This window comes from Barbus barbus (genome assembly GCF_936440315.1).
Source record: "Barbus barbus genome assembly, chromosome: 1".
Classification (NCBI taxonomy): Eukaryota; Metazoa; Chordata; class Actinopteri; order Cypriniformes; family Cyprinidae; genus Barbus; species Barbus barbus.
In genome coordinates, this window is record NC_136729.1 from 36,081,045 (window position 1) to 36,099,897 (window position 18,853).

Sequence of the window (18,853 nt, forward strand, 5' to 3'; positions counted from 1 at the left end):
AGAAATGGGGTCTTTATAGCCCCATAAAGTGTAATAATTACCATATCTCTAAAACGCTGCAGTAAAATGGTTTTGTGTGAGGTGTGCATGTAGTATGGGTTACCCTCTGTAAGAACTGACCATTCATTTCTTCTACTTATTAGAAATGGGGTCTTAATACCCCTCTATTTAATTAATGTCCCATATCTCTTATTCTATGAATCTTGCAATGATTTGAAAGGTAGAAAATTATAGTAATACAGAACTGTCAAAGACACCAATAAATAACAGGCATATTAAAGCAGATGTACAAAAAAAAAAAAAAAAAATCCTAAATAAAATAAAAATGTTATTAGATCTCAGTTCTGGGCGTCTACAAGAAAAGCGCTCTGAAAAGCGCGTTCCTTCTGTGTTGTTCCTGTGATTACTGTAATCATAGTAATACTAGCGCAAAATAAATTCAATCGTGGCTGGCTTGACCGTGTTTTTCTGAACTGCGACTAGCTTGACCGCAGTGGCTATTCCTGTTGATGTATTTGCACATGAGGTGGTTCAAGATACAGTCTGAGATAAATTTATGTTTATCCCTTTTAGTTGTTTAAATTGGTCACTAAAACGCGTAACTTTATAATAATATATTTAATATTTTCGAAACTTTATCTGGTGTAAAGTGTTTGTTCTCGTAGTAAAATAGGCTTTGTTGTGGATCTAGGACGCTCACGCGAGCCTGTGAGAGGCGTTTACAATTTAAAAAATAATTTTAAAAGGCACACTGAAACGATTCTGTAAAGACTAAATATCAGTCTGACAGAAGCCAAACTGAGCATTGTGAAGCTATATTTCTGATAATCAATTTTCAATTGTGTTTCAGGGCAGTTCATGAAGCCAGTTGCAGTTCCATCTGCCACACCAGACTCTGCTGTATGGAGGCCCTTATGTGTGTACTTTTCATTGTGCATGCAGATATTGTTCAGGTACATGAACACTTGACTATTGCATGAATATTAAATGTAAATTGTTCATTGACACATAATGAGCACAGTAATACAATAAAATCGATCATTTATAAATATTGGCACATATTATCATCTGATGAATCTTTAAATGATACATTTAAATATCGCCCATTGTTCACTTTTAAAAGATCACGAAACTTATCAGATATGATGGTACATTCAGATGTAGTAAGGAGAAAAAAGACTGCATATACAAGGCTGTTTCCTGTGCAGAAACTGTGCTGCATACCGGAATTTGGAGAAGTGTAAAGAGTTTATGAGTCCAGTAACATTGAAATGTTTTCAAATTACATCTTGTATTACCTGTTCAATCATCGCGTCAGTTGAAATTACGAATTAACGAACATAAATCGAGTATACGACGACAAGTATAACCTCTTCAGTAGCAAGATATTTTAATTAAATGAGACACGACATCAAGCAATTGGAATGTATAGGAATAGAAGAGGTTTTTGGGTTATGTTGAGGAGGTAATATAAATAAGGAACTATTGAAGCAAGAAGCATTTTGGATTCATAAACATAAATCACTGACACCAAATGGCATGAATGAAGAACTAGAACTTTCTGTTTTTCTTTAGTGTACTATAATTGGTTGAATTCATCTTTAAGATGTTATATAATAAATCTAGAGTATTTACAGTGTGAAAACCATAATTGCTTATGAAGATGTATTTCTGATGTTTCTAATTATTGAATTTTCCACTGTTGAATATGATGTTTTGTGTTGTCAAAATTGTTTAGTAGTTAAAAGGAAATGTTTTAATGATTGTGGTGATTCAACATTGACTACTGAGTGATGACGTCGACATAATTGGTGACTTGAAAAGTGGGTGGAGGGATGTAATTGCTTTACACACTGAGGAAGGCTTGGTAGCCGAAACGTTTGTGTCTTTTCCCCATTGGTGATGTCCGTTAAATAAAACGGAAAAAGAAGACTGTTCTTGTCAGTGCGGATCATAATTTCTTATATGAATATTGAATGTACCATAATTTTAATTGGTTAATTGCAGTTGAAATAAAAATAAATTAGAATTTTTCCCTCCAATTCAGCTACAACAAGGGCACGTTCAGGCTCACAACGTTTTGCTCCGGTTTCCGGATTGAACGACATGTTTGCTGGAAACGGTGTGCAACGGGGTTTGAGATACATTTTCTCTTGTTTGGTGGGTGTGTCAAAAATATCATCCCATTCAGCATCAACGTGTATATAAACAACGCGGTATTAAAGAGACAGATAGCACTAGGGGTCTAAGTGAAGTCATTTAATATGTGTCCGCTGCAGTTCGGTATACACAACAATTTAAGATATTTGAAGACATGTTTGTCGTAAGAGTTTTATAGTAACATAGCATATCAACATGATGATGATGAATTTGTAAGTAAATGTAATTAACATCTAAATAAATTCAAAAGAGCAAGTATATTGTTTGCACATGTTTATTTACATTAAAGGCAAAATAACTTAAATAATAAGAGCACAAGTATAGATCTGGAACTTCTTTTCTTCTTAGAAAGTCTGTCTAAATATGTAATAATTGCAATGTATTCTGGTCCATATCCTTTCCACACTGATTAATGTAACATAAAAATACTATACATATTTATATATTTTGCTATTGTCAAGTCAAGTCAAGTCTGCTTTATTGTCAATTCTTTCACATATACATACAGAGAATTGAAATTGTGTTACTCTCCGACCCTTGGTGCATACAGTTAACATTAAACACTGACAGTAGACATTCAAATACAGATAAGTACAGTTTAAACATATGTACATACAAATATACAAATGAGGACATTGTAAAAAAAAATAAAGAAAGAGATAAAGTGGCATAAGGCACATGGCAGATAGAGTGCAAACCAGTTAAATAAAACAAAACTGTGCATTTATATGTGTATATGTATAGAGTGTATATATATAGTGCAAGAGGAGTTTATCAGTTTGAGGACATTTGTAGAAAAATTAAAAAAGAGATAAATAAAGTGGCATAAGGCACAAGGCAGATAGAGTGCAAACCCGTTAAATTAAACAAAACTGTGCAGATATATGTGTAGTGCAAGAAGAGCTTATCAGTCTGTTAAAGTGACAGAAGAACAGTCTTTTTATCAGACCATCCGAAGAGGTAGTTTGCAGTCAATGCTGGATGAGGTAGTGATCAGTCCAATGCTGCACAAGTGACAGGGGCTGGTCACAGTTTTTAAGTGGGTGGGTGGGGGGGGTCCTGGGGATGTGGGGAGCTGGAGGGGGGTCGTAGTGTCAGTGTTCAGTGTTGCATGGTGTAAAAGAGGGGAGGGGGGGCAAGGGCAGGAGGGAGTTCAGCTTCCTGACAGGCTGATGTATGAAGCTGTCCTTCAGTCTACTGGTCCTCGCCTGGAGACTCTGCAGTCTCCTCCCTGATGGCAGCAGACTGAAGAAGCTGTGTGTCGGATGGGTGGGATCACCTGCAATGCGGAGGGCTTTGCGGGTGAGACGGGTGCTGTAAATGTCGGGTGACTGGAGTGACCATCTGATCTGGATACAGACTGAGTCCGGGTGGTTACGGTGACCTCGGAATAACAATGAAACAGACTAATATTAGCATAGATGCCATACTTCTTATGATGTAACAAGTACATCAGGTGTTATTGACATTGTTATTGTTAGTGAACACATTCAGAATGAGACGTGGCCTTTTTGGGAATAATTTAAGACACTTCAAACATTACAATTACACTACCTTTTCCTTACATCTCCTCTAACCTTGTCTGGCTAGAGGAGAACTGCCCCCCCCCAAACTGAGCCTGCTTTCTACCAAGGTTTTTTCTCCATTTCTGTCACATTTGGCTTGCTTATTTGGGGACACTTAATTTTTGGAAATATTAACGACTAGATTGCAGAGACACTAATTAAAGAGAATTGAACATAGCTGGGTGATGATGACATCACTGAATCAACAATGAACTGACTTTAATTGAAATATTGACTGTTTACATTTGTCCTCTTTTTAGAGCTGCTTTGCTGCATAACAGAGTTTTATTTTATTTTATTTTTTGCATTATTGACACTGTTTTCCTGTTTAACAATGTAAAGTTGCTTTGACACAATCTGTATTGTATGACGTGCTATATATAAATAAGGGTGAGTTCACTTGCTTTTGACAATTCTTCATAGAAATGTTTGTGTGCTGTCTGTTTTGAACAATTTTGTATTTTTGAGAATTGTATTAGCAGCCTTCAAAGTGAACGAGATCAGTAAAATAAGATTACATCTTATCAGTCTCAAGTGAATTGTAATTACACAAATACAATAAGTTGTGGTTACTTAATTTTCTCAAGGCAACGGGTTTCCTCAAAAACCCGTTAAGTAGACAGTCTACTTAATTAATTCAATTTAATTAAGTAGACAGAACTCAGATTAATTTGTTAGTTTTAAGTTAAATAGATTCACACTTTTAAGTAATCACAATTTAACAAATTAGTCCAACTTAAAAATAAAAACTGACCACAACACATTTTATTTAGTTTATTTGTTAATGTAACTCAGAATTGTCAAGTTTTTTTTTTTAAATTATACATGAATTTCCTTTACTTAATCATTTTAAGGCAACGGGTTTCCTAATTTTTTTAAGAAAAGTCAACTAATCGCTTTTTACAGTGTATAATTCAACCAATCTGATGACGACTTTGAAACTCCTGAAGTGTTTCCAGATAAATGTGCCATATGCATCAGACGTTTAGCCAACGTTCTGAGGGCGTGACGTCTGAGGCTGAGACTAGGTCATTTGTAAATCTAATGAGAGCAGTCTCAGTGCTATGATACTGTCTAAATCCTGACTGGAAATTCTCACACATACCATTTTTCTCTGAGAAGGAATATAATTGTGAGGATACTACCTTTTCTAGTTTCTTTGACAGAAAAGGGATATTCGAGATCGGTCTGAAATTAACTAGATCTTTGGGGTTAAGTTGTGTTTTTTTAATAAGAGACTAAGGCTGCGTTTACACTGGCAGAAAAAATCTGATCTTTTGCCCATATCTGACACAGATCGGAATTGGATGTACGCGTGTAAACACAAAAATCTGCACGAGATCCGAATTTTTCGTATCCAATCTGAGCCGTTTCCAAATGTGGTTTTAAATCAGATACATATCCGATATCTGGACATCTGACCTACATCTAAACACACATATCCGATTCTCCACAGAACTCCCAATGCGAGGGTGACACGTTTGCTCATAAAGATTAATGGAGTTTTAATGCAGGCGTGCTGCACATTCAGGAGCAGGTTTTCAACCCCTGCCCCGTGAATTTTGAAAATACAACACCTAAAAGCTACATTATATTTCTCAGCAATAAGGTGATAACTTAGCAGTTTTTGTAATTAAACTAACGCTTGTTCGCAATACTTCACAATCACTCCGCTTGCAAATGGGTACATGCGTTCGTTCGTTCTGTCTCTCTCTTGTTAATTAATTCAAATTCATATATTCATATATAATCTTTATTTCTCTAAAGAATTCTACTTTAGCTGTAGATAAAATAGTCTAACAAATTAAAATTACCGTTATTTGTGGTCTTTATCTGTTCAATCTGATTTTGTGCTGCAGAACATCCACGACAGCCGTTGCTGGCAAATAATAATGGCCATTCGACATTAATTATTTTAATTTGAAAAGAGCTGATAAAATGTAAAAACTGTAACTTGAATGCAATGTAAGTCGCTTTGGATAAAAGCGTCTGCTAAATGCATAAATGTAAAATGTAAATGTAAAATGTTTAATTTTAATAGCACGGCCATTTAAAACCCGAGGGTCCACCATGTGCATAGTAAAGTGATCACTGCAGACAATCCTTTTGGGCGGGAATTAATGTAAACAGATATCGGATACCAGGCATGTCTAAAATGAATGTAAACAGATGGGCCCAAAAATCATATATGGTCAGACGATCGGATCTGTGAATTAAGACTTGCAGTGTAAACGCAGCCTTAATAACAGTGAGTTTGAAGGTTTTGGTGACAATGACGAATTAATAATAGTCAGAAGAGGATCTATGACTTCTGGAAGCACCTCTTTTAGTAACTTCGATGGAATAGGGTCTAACATACATGTTGTTGGTTTAGAAGATTTAACAACTTTATACAATTTTTCCTCTCCTATAGTAGAGTATGAGTGGAATTGTTCTGATGCGATACTTTAGCTGACGGCTGCATAGTTAAAATTTTACCTCTAATAGTATCGGTCTTGTTCATAAAGTTATTACTGCTGTGCTGTTGGAAATTTCAATGCCTGTTGATGCTTTATTTTTCGTTAATTTAGCCACTGAATTGAATAAATACTTGGGCTTATGTTTGTTTTCTTCTAAAAGAGACAAAAAGTAATCAGATCTAGCAGTTTTCAATGCTTTTCTGTAGGATAAGGTACTTTCCCACCATGTAATACGGAATACCTCTAGTTTTGTTGAGCTATTGGATATGCTGAGGAGTTTAGATAAATCAGGAAGATTACTTTCAAAGCAGTCTTTTGTGGTAGTGATGGTTCTATCATACTTGTAACAAGGAGTAGAATTGACCGTTTTAGCTGTATGGAGTTTACACAAGACTAGATAATGATCTGATGATATATCATTGCTTTGATGCAGAATTTCAACACCATTAACATTAATTCCATATGACAGTCTAGAATATGATTTCGACAATGAGTAGGACCTGACACGTGTTGTCTAACCCCAATAGAGTTCAGAATGTCTATGAATCCTGATCCTAATGCGTTTTTGTTAATATCAACATGGATATTAAAATCACCAACAATTACGACTTTATCTGTAGCCAGCACTAACTCTGATAGAAAATCAGCAAATTCTTAAATAAAGTCTGTATGGTGCCCTGGTGGCCTGTATACAGTAGCCAGTACAAACATCACAGGGGATTTATCATTAACACTTGTTTCTCTGGATAATGTTATATGAAGCCTGTTTACTTCAAATGGGTTATACTTGAAGCCCGCCCTCTGAGAAACACTGAAAATATTGCTATAAATTGTAGAAACACCTCCCCTTTACTTTTTGGACGCGGTTCATATTTATAACAGTCATCTTTTTTTTTTTTGGGGGGGGGTATTATATTATTTAAAATAATATAATAATCTGGTTTTAGCCAGGTTTCTGTCAAACAGAGCACATCTAGGATATGATCAGTGATCATATCATTTACAAAAAGATCTTTCATAAAAAGGGACCGGATATTCAATTAGCCAAGCTTTATCATTTGTTTCTCTGTATTATATACATTTTTATTTGTTGAACATCAATTAAATTGTTACTCTTAAATCATAAGCTACTTATAGCATATACAGGTACATCTAAAAAAAATTGAATATTATGAAAAAGGTCAATATTTTTTGTCATTCACTTCAGAAAGTGAAACCCATATATTATATAGATTCATTACACATAGAGTGAAATATGTCAAGCCTTTATTTCTTGAAATTTTGATGATTATGGCTTACAGATAATGAAAACCCAAAATTCTGTGTCTCAGAAAATTAGAATATTACATAAGATCAATAAAAAAAAGGATATTTTAAACAGAAATGTCAGGCTTCTGAAAAGTATGTTCATTTCTATGCACTCAATACTTGGTTGGGCCTCCTTTTGTAAGAATTACTGCATCAATGCGGCGTGGCATGGAAGCAATCAGCCTGTGGCACTACTCAGGTGTAATGGAAGCCCAGGTTGCTTTGATAGCGGCCTTCAGGTCATCTGCATTGTTGGGTCTGGTCTCTCTAATTTTCCTCTTGACAATACCCCATAGATTCTGAATGGGGTTCAGGTCAGGCGAGTTTGCTGGCCAATCAAGCACAGTAACACCATGGTCATTGAACCAGCTTTTGGCACCTTTGGCAGTGTGGGCAGGTGCCAAGTCCTGCTGGAAAATGAAATCAGCATCTCCATAAAGCTTGTCAGCAGAAGGAAGCATGAAGTGCTCTAAAATTTCCTGGTAGATGGATGTGTTGACTGTGGACTTCAGAAAACAAAGTGGACCAACACCAGCAGATGACATGGCAGCCCAAATCATCACTGACTGTGGAAACTTCACACTGGACTCCAAGCAACATGGATTCTGTGCCTCTCCACTCTTCCTCCAGATTCTGGGACCTTGATTTCCAAATGAAATGCAAAATTTACTTTCATCTGAAAAGAGGACTTTGGACCACTGAACAGCAGTCCAGTTCTTTTTCTCCACAGCCCAGGCTTGATTGCCCTTTCCCTGAAGACGTCTGAGCGTGGTGGCTCTTGATGCACTGACTCCAGCTTCAGTCCACTCCTTGTGAAGCTCTCCCAAGTGTTCAGAGTCATCCCTGTTGCTTGTGCACCTTTTCCTACCCAAATTCTTCCTTCCAGTCAACTTTGCATTTAATATGCTTTGATACAGCACTCTGTAAACAGCCACACCTTTCAGTAATGACCCTCTGTGACGCACCCTCTTTGTGGAGGGCGTCAATGTTTATCTTGTGGATCATTGCCAAGTCAGCAGTCTTCCCTATTATTGTGGTTTCAAAGAACAAGAGATACCTGGAATTTATACTGTAGGGATGGTCATTTAATGAAACTCTAATGTAAATATTCTAATGTTTTGAGATACTGATTTTTGTCTTTCATGAGCTGTAAGCTCTAATCATCAAAATTAAAAACTGAAAAACTTTTGAAATGTTTTACTTTACATGTAATGAATCTAAAATATATGAACGTTTCACTTTTTGAAATAAGTTACCAGAAAAAATGAACTTTTTCATGATATTCAAATTTTTTTAGATATACCTGTAATATAGCCTACTTATAGTTGAACTTTCTCTCTTTATACACTTTTAAAGGCGGGTCATATCTGCTCATTTAAAACTGGCACTGACAGTAGAATGGCTTATTAAGGTACTACATAAAATTAACATAAAGAGTCTGAAAATGTGTGCATGCAATACACTGATAAGTATTAATGTAATGCACCAATCTAGACATGAAACGTGAATCTAACAACAAACAAATTCTTTGCAAAGTAGTCTTGAAAATGTTTAGTGAAAACTGTTATTACCCTCCCCTCTTCAAAGTCCAGTACATTGTAACATTACATTTTCACAGACACATATGATTGACATCACAGCAGGCCATAGGGGAGGCGCATCTACAAAGCGGGAGGGTGCTCTCCACCAATGTGATGTGCCATCAGAATAGTGGGCGTGCACCTTATGGTTCTACCGTTTGGTTGCGCTCGCTGAGAACTTGACACAGTGTTGCAGTAAATCAGACAGAGCTACAGTAACAACACTGAAATTTGTCACCCTGTTCCAAGTAATTTTGGCCAGTGATACAAGCGAGAGATATAACTGCCGTCTTCTGTTTGGGGAAGAGCTGAGTTATTGAGCAAGGAAGTACATCGGATCGTTTTCAAGAACAGTTTCATAGAGAATCGACACATTTGACTGGAAATGTCTGAAAACAAACCAAATGATGATCCGAAGTTATCCACGACGGACAGAGTGGTTAAATGTAAGTAGAAATCCCATGCCACTCTAAGTGGTCGTGCTCAGAGACTATCTGAAGTGCGAAAACCTCGAGATGTGAGTGTTAACGTGTCCCTGCAGTGAGCAGGCGTCATATGGTTTGGTAATTTTCTATAATATGAGATCTGCCCATGGAAAAATGGGTGGTAGCCGGCTGTATTGGTAAAAGTAGGAAGCAAAGGTAGTTGTTGCTATGACAGAGTTGGTTGCATGGTTTATATGTCATTAGAAACGCGATATAAAGCCTCACTTTTCAAGGTAACAAACCAATATCCTTTTGTATTTGCTCCAGTTATGGCTCTTGAGTTTTAATTAACGTGTTTTCTTTTGGACGAAATAAATAAAGATATTGCACAATACTGACAGCGTGAAAAAAAATCCAACCTAACACTGTGGTTGGAGATTTTACATGCCTGTTTTTATTACATGGTGATCATTTTGGACAACAGGCAGCATATGACAGGTTGGGGCCCCTGACTGTTTGGAAACAATCCCTCTCAGTGGGGATCCTCTGTGCCTTCAGTTCAACAGACACACTTGCAGTCATGTTCCATTTGTTCTTCATCATTATGGCAATTGCTATCATTATCGTTTGTTGTTATTGTAGCTTCTCAACACAGTGGATTGTGTTTTCCAACACAAAACACTCTGCTGTACTTTGATGTACCAAAGCTAATGAAGAGCAGTGTTATTGTATGTACCCAACACATGGCACATGGCTTATTTGCCATTTGTGTGTTTCATTCAAAATAATTTGCAATGAACTCCTGGCTTGTAATGGCTTTTGCAACCATCAGGCATAACGATGCAGCAAATCCAGCTGTAAGGGACGCTACAACTTAAAACCTCTGACTTTTCTGTCATAACCATGCAACAGCCTCCTTCTCCCAACAAACGTGTCCTCACTGAAGGAATTCGGCAGCTAGACTGTGGTTTTATAAGTGTGGGGATCTGATATGAATTGATTGCTTTCATAAAGGAGCCTGGGCTGCTCGCATAACTCGCTTACATTTTTTTTCCTCCCATCAGCTCTTACCATGGCCCCTGTGAAACAGCAATTTCCTCTCACTGGTTAGAGGATGGGAATGCAAGGGCTGGGAGTGCTCAAGGAAGGAGTTGCACTTAAATGTTGATTGAGATTGTTGCACATTGTTTCAAGCTTGATAAGGGAAATCTGAATATTAGGAACTCCAGGAGTCATAAAGAGACTTAAGGTCAGTGGGTTTTAGTTTATGTCAGGATTGTGTTATTATCTGCAGCTCTTTAAGAAATATATCCTCAAAAGCAGTGGCGTAACTTTGCTTTGAAAAGTGGTGGGGACACCGCACAAAACGTTTTGCTATTTGTTTATTTAATAACCGAATTTACTTGGGGACTGAGTTCAGAGTTGGAAATGCACTTAATTTCCACACATGCATCACATTCACAAATATGTCTATAAACATCCAAATAAGAAAAACGTAACATTCACAATGTGGAACAACTTGCTAAAAGGACAACTTGCTAAAAGTAGGTGTGATCAATGCACGCGCTGAACGAAGAATCAACATTACGTCAAGAGTCAAGACAAGCCCACAAAATGTTTCCTCATCCAATCAAATAATTTAACCAATCCTGAACTACGCAAAACCTTGTGTAAAACATGAATGAGAGTTAATTTGTGTTTGAAATAGTTAAACTACCTTTATTAATTAAATAAATGAAATTGTTTTGACGAATCTTTTTTTTATGACGTTTTTATAAAAGCTCTATTTTTTCCTCCCCCACCCCACATGTAAAGGCTAGTTAACGGTAAATGTTGCTACCTATAGCATAAATGTTAAAACATCAACAAAATGTCCAAAAGAAAGCGTGGAAGTGATATAAGAAGCTTTTTAGTGAAGCAGCCACGCACAGTAAAGGCCATTGCACACTGAGTCCGAAATTTTCGCACGTTGAAAAATAAATACGACCTCACGTTGTCAATCACGTTTGCACACTGCCTCCGAAATTGTCGTCCGTCAAAAAAAATCGGATCGGGTTCGATTTTTTTGCGTTTTTCGCATCCGTATAAAGCATTTTGAGATGCTTTGAGAAGGTGTTTTGACCATTCAGAGCCACCGTACAAGCGAAAGCCAAAATCCAAAATGGTGTCAGACAAATTAATACACTTCGTCTTGCAGCACAGAGCACTTTATGACAAACAAATTGCGGAATACAAAGATACAGAATATAAAGAACTGCTGTTGCCTATTTTTTTATGCCTGGCGCGCACCTTTCCGATGCCGCAGTTCGGGGTGTGTGTGTGACTGTGTGTGTGTCTGTGTCTGTGTGTGTATCCATACCTCAGACAGTCTCTGTTCAGGATAAATTGGTTCACGGAAATTGGTGGTCTTCTTTTTAATATGTGGATTCAGTATCGCTAGCAAAGTATCAAACTGAGGCACTGACATCCTGAAATAAACTTTGAATCTCTCGGGATAATCCCGCAGCTCTTTGATAAGGAGGTGGAACTCTCCTTCCTCTCTGCCCAATCTAAGGATTGAATGGACCCAATATTTCCTTTTTCTTTTTCTTTTTTTAAAAAGAGAGAGGCCAACAAAATCATCCTCACTGCTTGAAGACATTTTGTATAGTTTTGCGAATTCTTTCGCAACGGATTAATTAAAACGCATTGGACTCAGTGACAATACTTGACGTACTTGACAATACGTCACGATTTACTTACAGTGTGCAAGGTCTCTGTGCGTGACGAATTTTTAAGATTGCGAATGCGAAAAAACGCATGCGAAAATTTCGGACTCAGTGTGCAGAGACCTTAAGACTAAAATACAGTATTAACATTGTAGACTACAAATAAATTTTAAAAGAGGTACAGGATCTGTAGACTAATTAATTATAGGGAAAGGAAACTACATATCCCATGACGCATATCGCGTATCTCGCGATAGTTTCACAACGAGACTTAATATTCATCTTTGAGGACGTTGAAAAGCTTCTGACCGGCGGACAAATTTGTTAAATGAATGAATTAGATTATGAAGAGTGCCGATTTGTAGATGGTGCTTTTCCTTTAATACATACCTTACGCAATCTATTTTTCAGTTACTTTTTAAAAGTGGTGGGGACAATATCGAGCCTGGTAAAAAGTGGTGGGGACATGTCCCACCCGTCCCACCCGTAAATTACGCCTATGCTCAAAAGACTATATGAGACATGTTTATGCTTTATTTTTTGTAATATATGTTGTTAAACCTTAAATATAGGTGCTGTGATACATTGCGTTGCATGTCATTCTCATTATTTTATTCAACACAGCATTTGACTCTCATAATTAGTGTCAGTGTTTCGTAAATTTAAAATGCTGTTTGGGAAAATACAGTCATTATAAGTATCTGAATAATGATGCAGCAATGTTTATTCAGCTGCGACAGCTCAGCTGTTTCTCTTGTTTATCTGCTTTTCTTTTGTCTATTGATAATTGAGACTGTCTCTGTAGTTTTAACATGTTCATAGCAGTAACAAAATACTACCCTAGAATTTTCATGAAGTAAATGCATGTGGTTCAGATTTTTTGGACTATAATAACCCAAGAAGGGCTGCAGGGCCAGTTTGATTAGATAGAGAAACTCAATTTGAGTAAAGAATTTAGCACTGATGTGCCGATGATTTCTTTTGTAGCTTCTGTTAGAGCAGCGCTCAATCACACAGATCTATTATCTGCCAGTTGCTCTAAGCTGTGAAGAGAGAAAGCTTTTAGTGGGGTGCCGTTGCTTCTAAATGATTCTCACCAGGCAAGGAGCTTTTACGTAATGTTGTGTACTGTCACTTTTTTTAGTCTCCCTTTCGAAGAAAAAAAAACTCACTGCTAATGCTAGTAGAGCCTTTATGTGTTCAGAAAGAGGCTCACTGGCAAAGGAGGTAAACAGTCAGACGGACACTGGTAAAGACACTTCTATTGTCCTCAGGTGAGGTGCTTGCTGTGGGAAAAATTGCAATATTTAATCCTATTGTTCCTTCTTTTTATGCACCTTTTCTACTAAAATGGTTTTGGTTCTTGTGCTGGAGCTTGTATTTGGCCAACATGCAGGGCTCCAGACAAAAAAATAAATAAACTAAGGAGCCATTGGCTCCTATAAGAAACAAAACTAAATAATTTTTTAGGTGCCACAGAATAAATGTTGTTTTATTTTTTTAACACCAACATTTCAGTCATACTGTCATGTGTTTATGTCTCATCTTTTTATGTCTTTATCAGCATTTTAATCCATCTTGTAGATGTCCTGGGAACTAAGGTTCACTTAAAATGGGAACTAAATGTCTTTTCCAACTTGAGAACTAGGCCTATATACAGTAAAATAATTGTTTACATTTTATCGATACTGATACTGCTTACCGATACCGGTACTTATCGATACTGTTATCGATACTATTTTGGTGCAAAAATTATGATGTGAAAAGTTATTTTAATACTGTTGAATTTTAGCAACTATATAAAAATTGTCATTCAAGAGCAGTGAGTTATTTTTCTCTATGTGTTTTATTATTAAATGAATAGTTCACCCAAAAATTAAAATGGTGTCATCATTTACTCACTCTCAAGTTTTTTTAAACATGAATGAGTTTCTTTCTTCTGTTGAACATAAAAGATATTTTGAAGAATGTGGGAAACCAAACAGCTGCTGGTCCCCAGTGACTTCCATATTTTTTCAGTACTATCAAAGTCAATGTGGACCAGCAACTGTTTGGTTATCCACATTCTTCAAAATATCTTCTTTTGTGTTCAGCACAAGAAATAAATGAATACAGGTTTTGGTACAATTAATGACTATCGGCAGCATGTTTAGTACTGTCCCTTTAAGAGCTGCACGTATCCGTTTCTCTCTCAACTGTTTACTCTCACTTTAGACATTACTGTTTTAATATGTAAACCTTGTGTTAGAGGTGTGCGATATGACGATTTTTAGTCGTGGAAGCTAAAAATATCTCCACGATTTGCTTTTGAAGAAATATCGTAGTATCGTGCTACAGCGCACATTGTCAAATACAGTTCTGCCGCCTCTGTCATATATACTATATACTATATACTGTACAACACGACATACAGCAGGAGAGTTACTCTGACAGGACACTGCACTTATTCGCGATCGCAAAAGTACATTATTTGCACACAAGCCTTGCTGGTTAAATGTTTCATTCGTGCGCTGGTCTGACGTGCGCTTTTTCTGAGCGCATACACCTGAAGCACGCACACTAAAAAGCTTGTCTAACAGCGCTTGATTACTCAACTAACTTATCTGTTGCGCTAATACTGTCAAAACATACAAGGTTTACATACAGACTCAGTTGGTTATCTCTAAAATGAAAGTAAATCGTTAAGAGAGAAATGGATACATGCCTGTATATTAGATGCGTGCAGGTCTTAAAGGAACAGGACACTAAACATGCTGTCGACTGTCATTAAAGGGATAGTTCACCCTAAAATTAAATTTCTGTCATAAATTTACTCACATGTTGTCCCAAACCTCTATTAATTTCTTGTGCTGAACCCAAAATAAGATATTTTGAAGAATGAGGGTAACCAAACATTTGCTGGTCCACATTGACTTTGATAGTAGAAGAAAAATCATATGGAAGTCACTGTGGACCAGCAACTGTTTGGTTTTCCACCTTCTTCAAAATAGCATTTATGTTCAGCAGAAGAAAGAAACTCATTCAGGTATAAAACAACTTCTGAGTAAATGATGGTATAAAAATAAAACATTATGACAGGATATTTATTTTTAGGGGAACTATTCATTTAACGTTAACAAAACAACAAAACGCAAAGAGAAAAATCACTCACTATTCTTGACTGTAAAACTTTAATACAGTTGCATTAGGAATCAGTCTATGTAGTGTTTTATTTTTGTATTTTGTTCATTCAATTTCATTGAATGCTCCTGCTAAATACACCTATTGTACCTGCAAATAAAGCACTGTTTGTTTTATTTGTGTATTATGTGTATTTGTAATGTGTATCTTTGTTCTTATTTTTTAATAAGAAAGATAAAATAATGATAAAATCATGCTCTGTTAACTATGGTTTCACTAATAATAAACATATTGCATAAAGCATCCGCATTGTCCATGCACATGTTGATTAGAGTATTAAAAACTTGAAAAGTATTAATTTAAGGTACATTTAGAACAGATAAAAACGTGTGCTTAAGTTGCGATTAATCGCAAGTTAACTCATGACAATCATGCAATTTAATTCCGATTTAAATGTTTTAATCAAGTGACAGCCCTAATATATAAATATTAAATATTTATATATTAGGGCTGGGCAAAAAAAAAAAAATTTTTTTTTATTAATCTCTTTTTTTTTTTATGACGTTGATTCGATATCGATTCTCAAAAGCCACAAATCGATCTTTTCTGGTATTTATTTCAGAACACATTTAAAACAATATCTGATTAACCTCCCATCTGTAGGCATACTCGTCACCGTCCTTGATGAGGCCGATCAGTGTGGTGTCGTCTGCAAACTTCAGGAGCATGACAGTGGGGTCTTTAGATGTGCAGTCATTCGTGTAGAGGGAGAAGAGCAGTGGGGAGAGAACGCAGCCCTGAGGAGCTCCAGTGCTGATCGTACGGGTGCTGGATGAGAATTTTCCCAGCCTCACTAGCTGCTGCCTGTCTGTCAGGAAGCTGGTGATCCACTGACAGACGGAGGTGGGGATGGAGAGCTTTGTCAGTTTATTCTGAAGGGTGTCTGGGATGATGGTGTTAAAAGCGGAGCTGTAGTCTACAAACAGGATCCTCATAGTCCCTGGTCTGTCCAGATGCTGCAGGATGAAGTGCCATGTCCCATGTTGACTGCATCATCCACAGACCTGACTCCTTGAAAGGAGCCTGCTCTTACAGTCATGTGTATTAAGGAATGCATCCACGCACACACACAATCTTAGTCTGAATAATAGTACTAAAATGTAAAGCTATGGTTGAACCTCACAGGTTTTTACAGTTGGTTGCTGTGACATTTGTCTTGTGCCAAACCCAACCAAAGTTGTTGCATTGTTATTATTTTTTTTTTAATGTTTACAGTCAGCTCGTCAGTTGTCACCCCACGGAAGAGAGGGGCGGGGGCAGCAGAGCTCATTAGCATTTAAAGCAACGATGACTAAAAAACAGCTTGCTGAAAACAGAGCTGATTTTGACAGGGTAAAAGGGTGTTTTTTTTACACTACCAATGAGAAATTTTTACCTAAGTATGTTATAGACTTTTTCATTAAGACCCTAAATAATCATATCAACTCAAAATGGGCATCCGATGACCCCTTTAAAAAATGTCCTTGCCTTCCAAGCCTTATTATGGCAGTGGGTGTGTGTTTTTGTACAACAGTCCAAAAGTAGTCAAATAAAGCACATCCATCCATATTAAAACGACAACAACTGTATCATAAAATGCTTCATTTGCTCAAATAGCGTTATAAAAAGCTTATTTTTCAGGCTAGACCCACCAGTGCCCATGTGCAGTCCTCAGCGCAAATCTCAGAACGCTGACTATTACTATAGCAACCGGGACTTCTAACAGCAGCTGCAGTGACGCGCTGACTTATAGATTAGCGATTGGCTCTTTCATTCAGAAGGCGGGGCTTCCTGTGATTGAGCGGCCATATTAAGCGTTGCATTTTTCCCCATTCAAAACTATACGAGTGACATGTCTTGGGTAGTCTTTTGATTGCAATTAAGTTTACCTTCGTAAAAACATTAGTTTTAAAAAATAACAATACACTATGCGTATTCTTATTAAATAAAATAAAAAAAACAAAAACGGGTAAACACAGACAATTTAAATGAAAGCTACTCTTTTTACTCATTAACAAAACATCAACATTAAATTGTTTGTCAATGGAAATACATTCTCCAAAACAGTGCAAGGCCCTTGAGAAATGAGCTGAGATAATAACTTTTAGAAGTGGACAATATGGATATCACCCAGCTGTAAACACTTCCCTAAAAATAGGAACACTTCCAAAATTCACATCTAACAGTAACTTTAGAAATATTAAATTTATACTAGAACAGAATATAAGAGAAAGATTTCAAAATAGAGCAATACCCAATACACTAAAAGTGACAGAAATGAAAGTTTAAATGAAATGTCAAATAAAGGAGTACCTTTGTTAGCTTTATTCAAACACTGAGGAAACTCTACTGACAAAAGTTCATTTTTAAGACTGAACACTCCAGACCCATCAAGACTTTCTGGGTAAAGTCAAATGTATTGTCCAACTCTTTTGGGGAGCTTAGATCCAAGGCGTAAGTTAGTCCAAAAAGCATGATAAATGCATGAGCCAATGTCGGAAAATCTATGTTACCCAAAGTACAATTTCAGTCTTCTCTGAGCTGAAGAACGTGGCAACTGTTGAATTGTCACTAACGGAGAGGAAACGAAGTGATACATCATCAGCATCTGGTTAATCAGATTGTTCTTCCTGAAGACAAAAAACGTTACTCTAAACTTCCAAAGGCTAACTGCTAATAAATTGCATATTTACATCTACTCCAAACCATTCTATCCCATACAATTAACTATAATTATAATTGAAAGCCTATATTCAAAACCTGCAATTAGAAGCTGAATGACATCTGAATGGAAGGTGAGATTGTTAATTACTGAACAGTTTCAGGTTGCATTGATTTTCATAGTATTTTTTTCTATACTATGGAAGCCGGTTAGAACAAAAACGGTTTGGTTACCAACAATCTCTCCTGCCATTCAGATGTCATTCAGGCTGTAGTTCCAGGTTTTGAATATATCCTTTATAATTGTAGTAATTATTTGGTGTTCTACAAAAGTGTAAATGAGGACTAGGCATCATTTTAATTTTTAGTGATCTATCTCTCTAAATTCTAAAGCTGATGGTTAGTGGTCGATTAGTTTTGATTAGTTTGATGATTAGTTTCCTGTTTGGCCAATTTACTAATATTTTACTAAATACGGGACTTTTATTTTGACGGTGCTGAGAATGGCAGTGCCTGAGCACACAGTTCTCACATTCTCCCTCTTGTTCACTGTTGTCTTTAACAGTTCTGTCTAATACGGATAGAAGTCTGTCTAATAATCAGAACCGTTAAACAAAGGAATTAAAATGTATACAAAAGGTATTATAACTATTGCTTTTATATGATTAGTAATAGAAAGACAAACATTATTATACTTTCTTGTTTTCCATCAGCGTTCAGCAAATACGCATTTATATACAAATCTTTGAATGACTGATGAATATTTAATTTAATAAGAAATCCATAGTTACTAGATAAATAGCTCAAAAGTGCAATAAACCAAAAAAA

At 36.5% G+C, this 18,853-nt stretch overlaps 1 protein-coding gene across 4 annotated transcripts in view; it reads left to right on the top strand.

Annotated features, from left to right (window-relative positions):
- The first annotated feature begins 9,196 nt into the window (after positions 1–9,196).
- LOC306872667 (protein phosphatase 3 catalytic subunit alpha-like) overlaps positions 9,197–18,853 on the top strand; it is a 200,140-nt gene continuing 190,483 nt past the window's right edge. For all 4 annotated transcript variants that reach the window (XM_079421340.1, XM_079421341.1, XM_079421342.1 and 1 more), the window contains exon 1: positions 9,197–9,518. In XM_079421340.1, the coding sequence (XP_079277466.1) occupies positions 9,458–9,518 (61 nt within the window). In that variant the 5' untranslated portion in view covers positions 9,197–9,457. The remainder of the gene's footprint in view (positions 9,519–18,853) is intronic.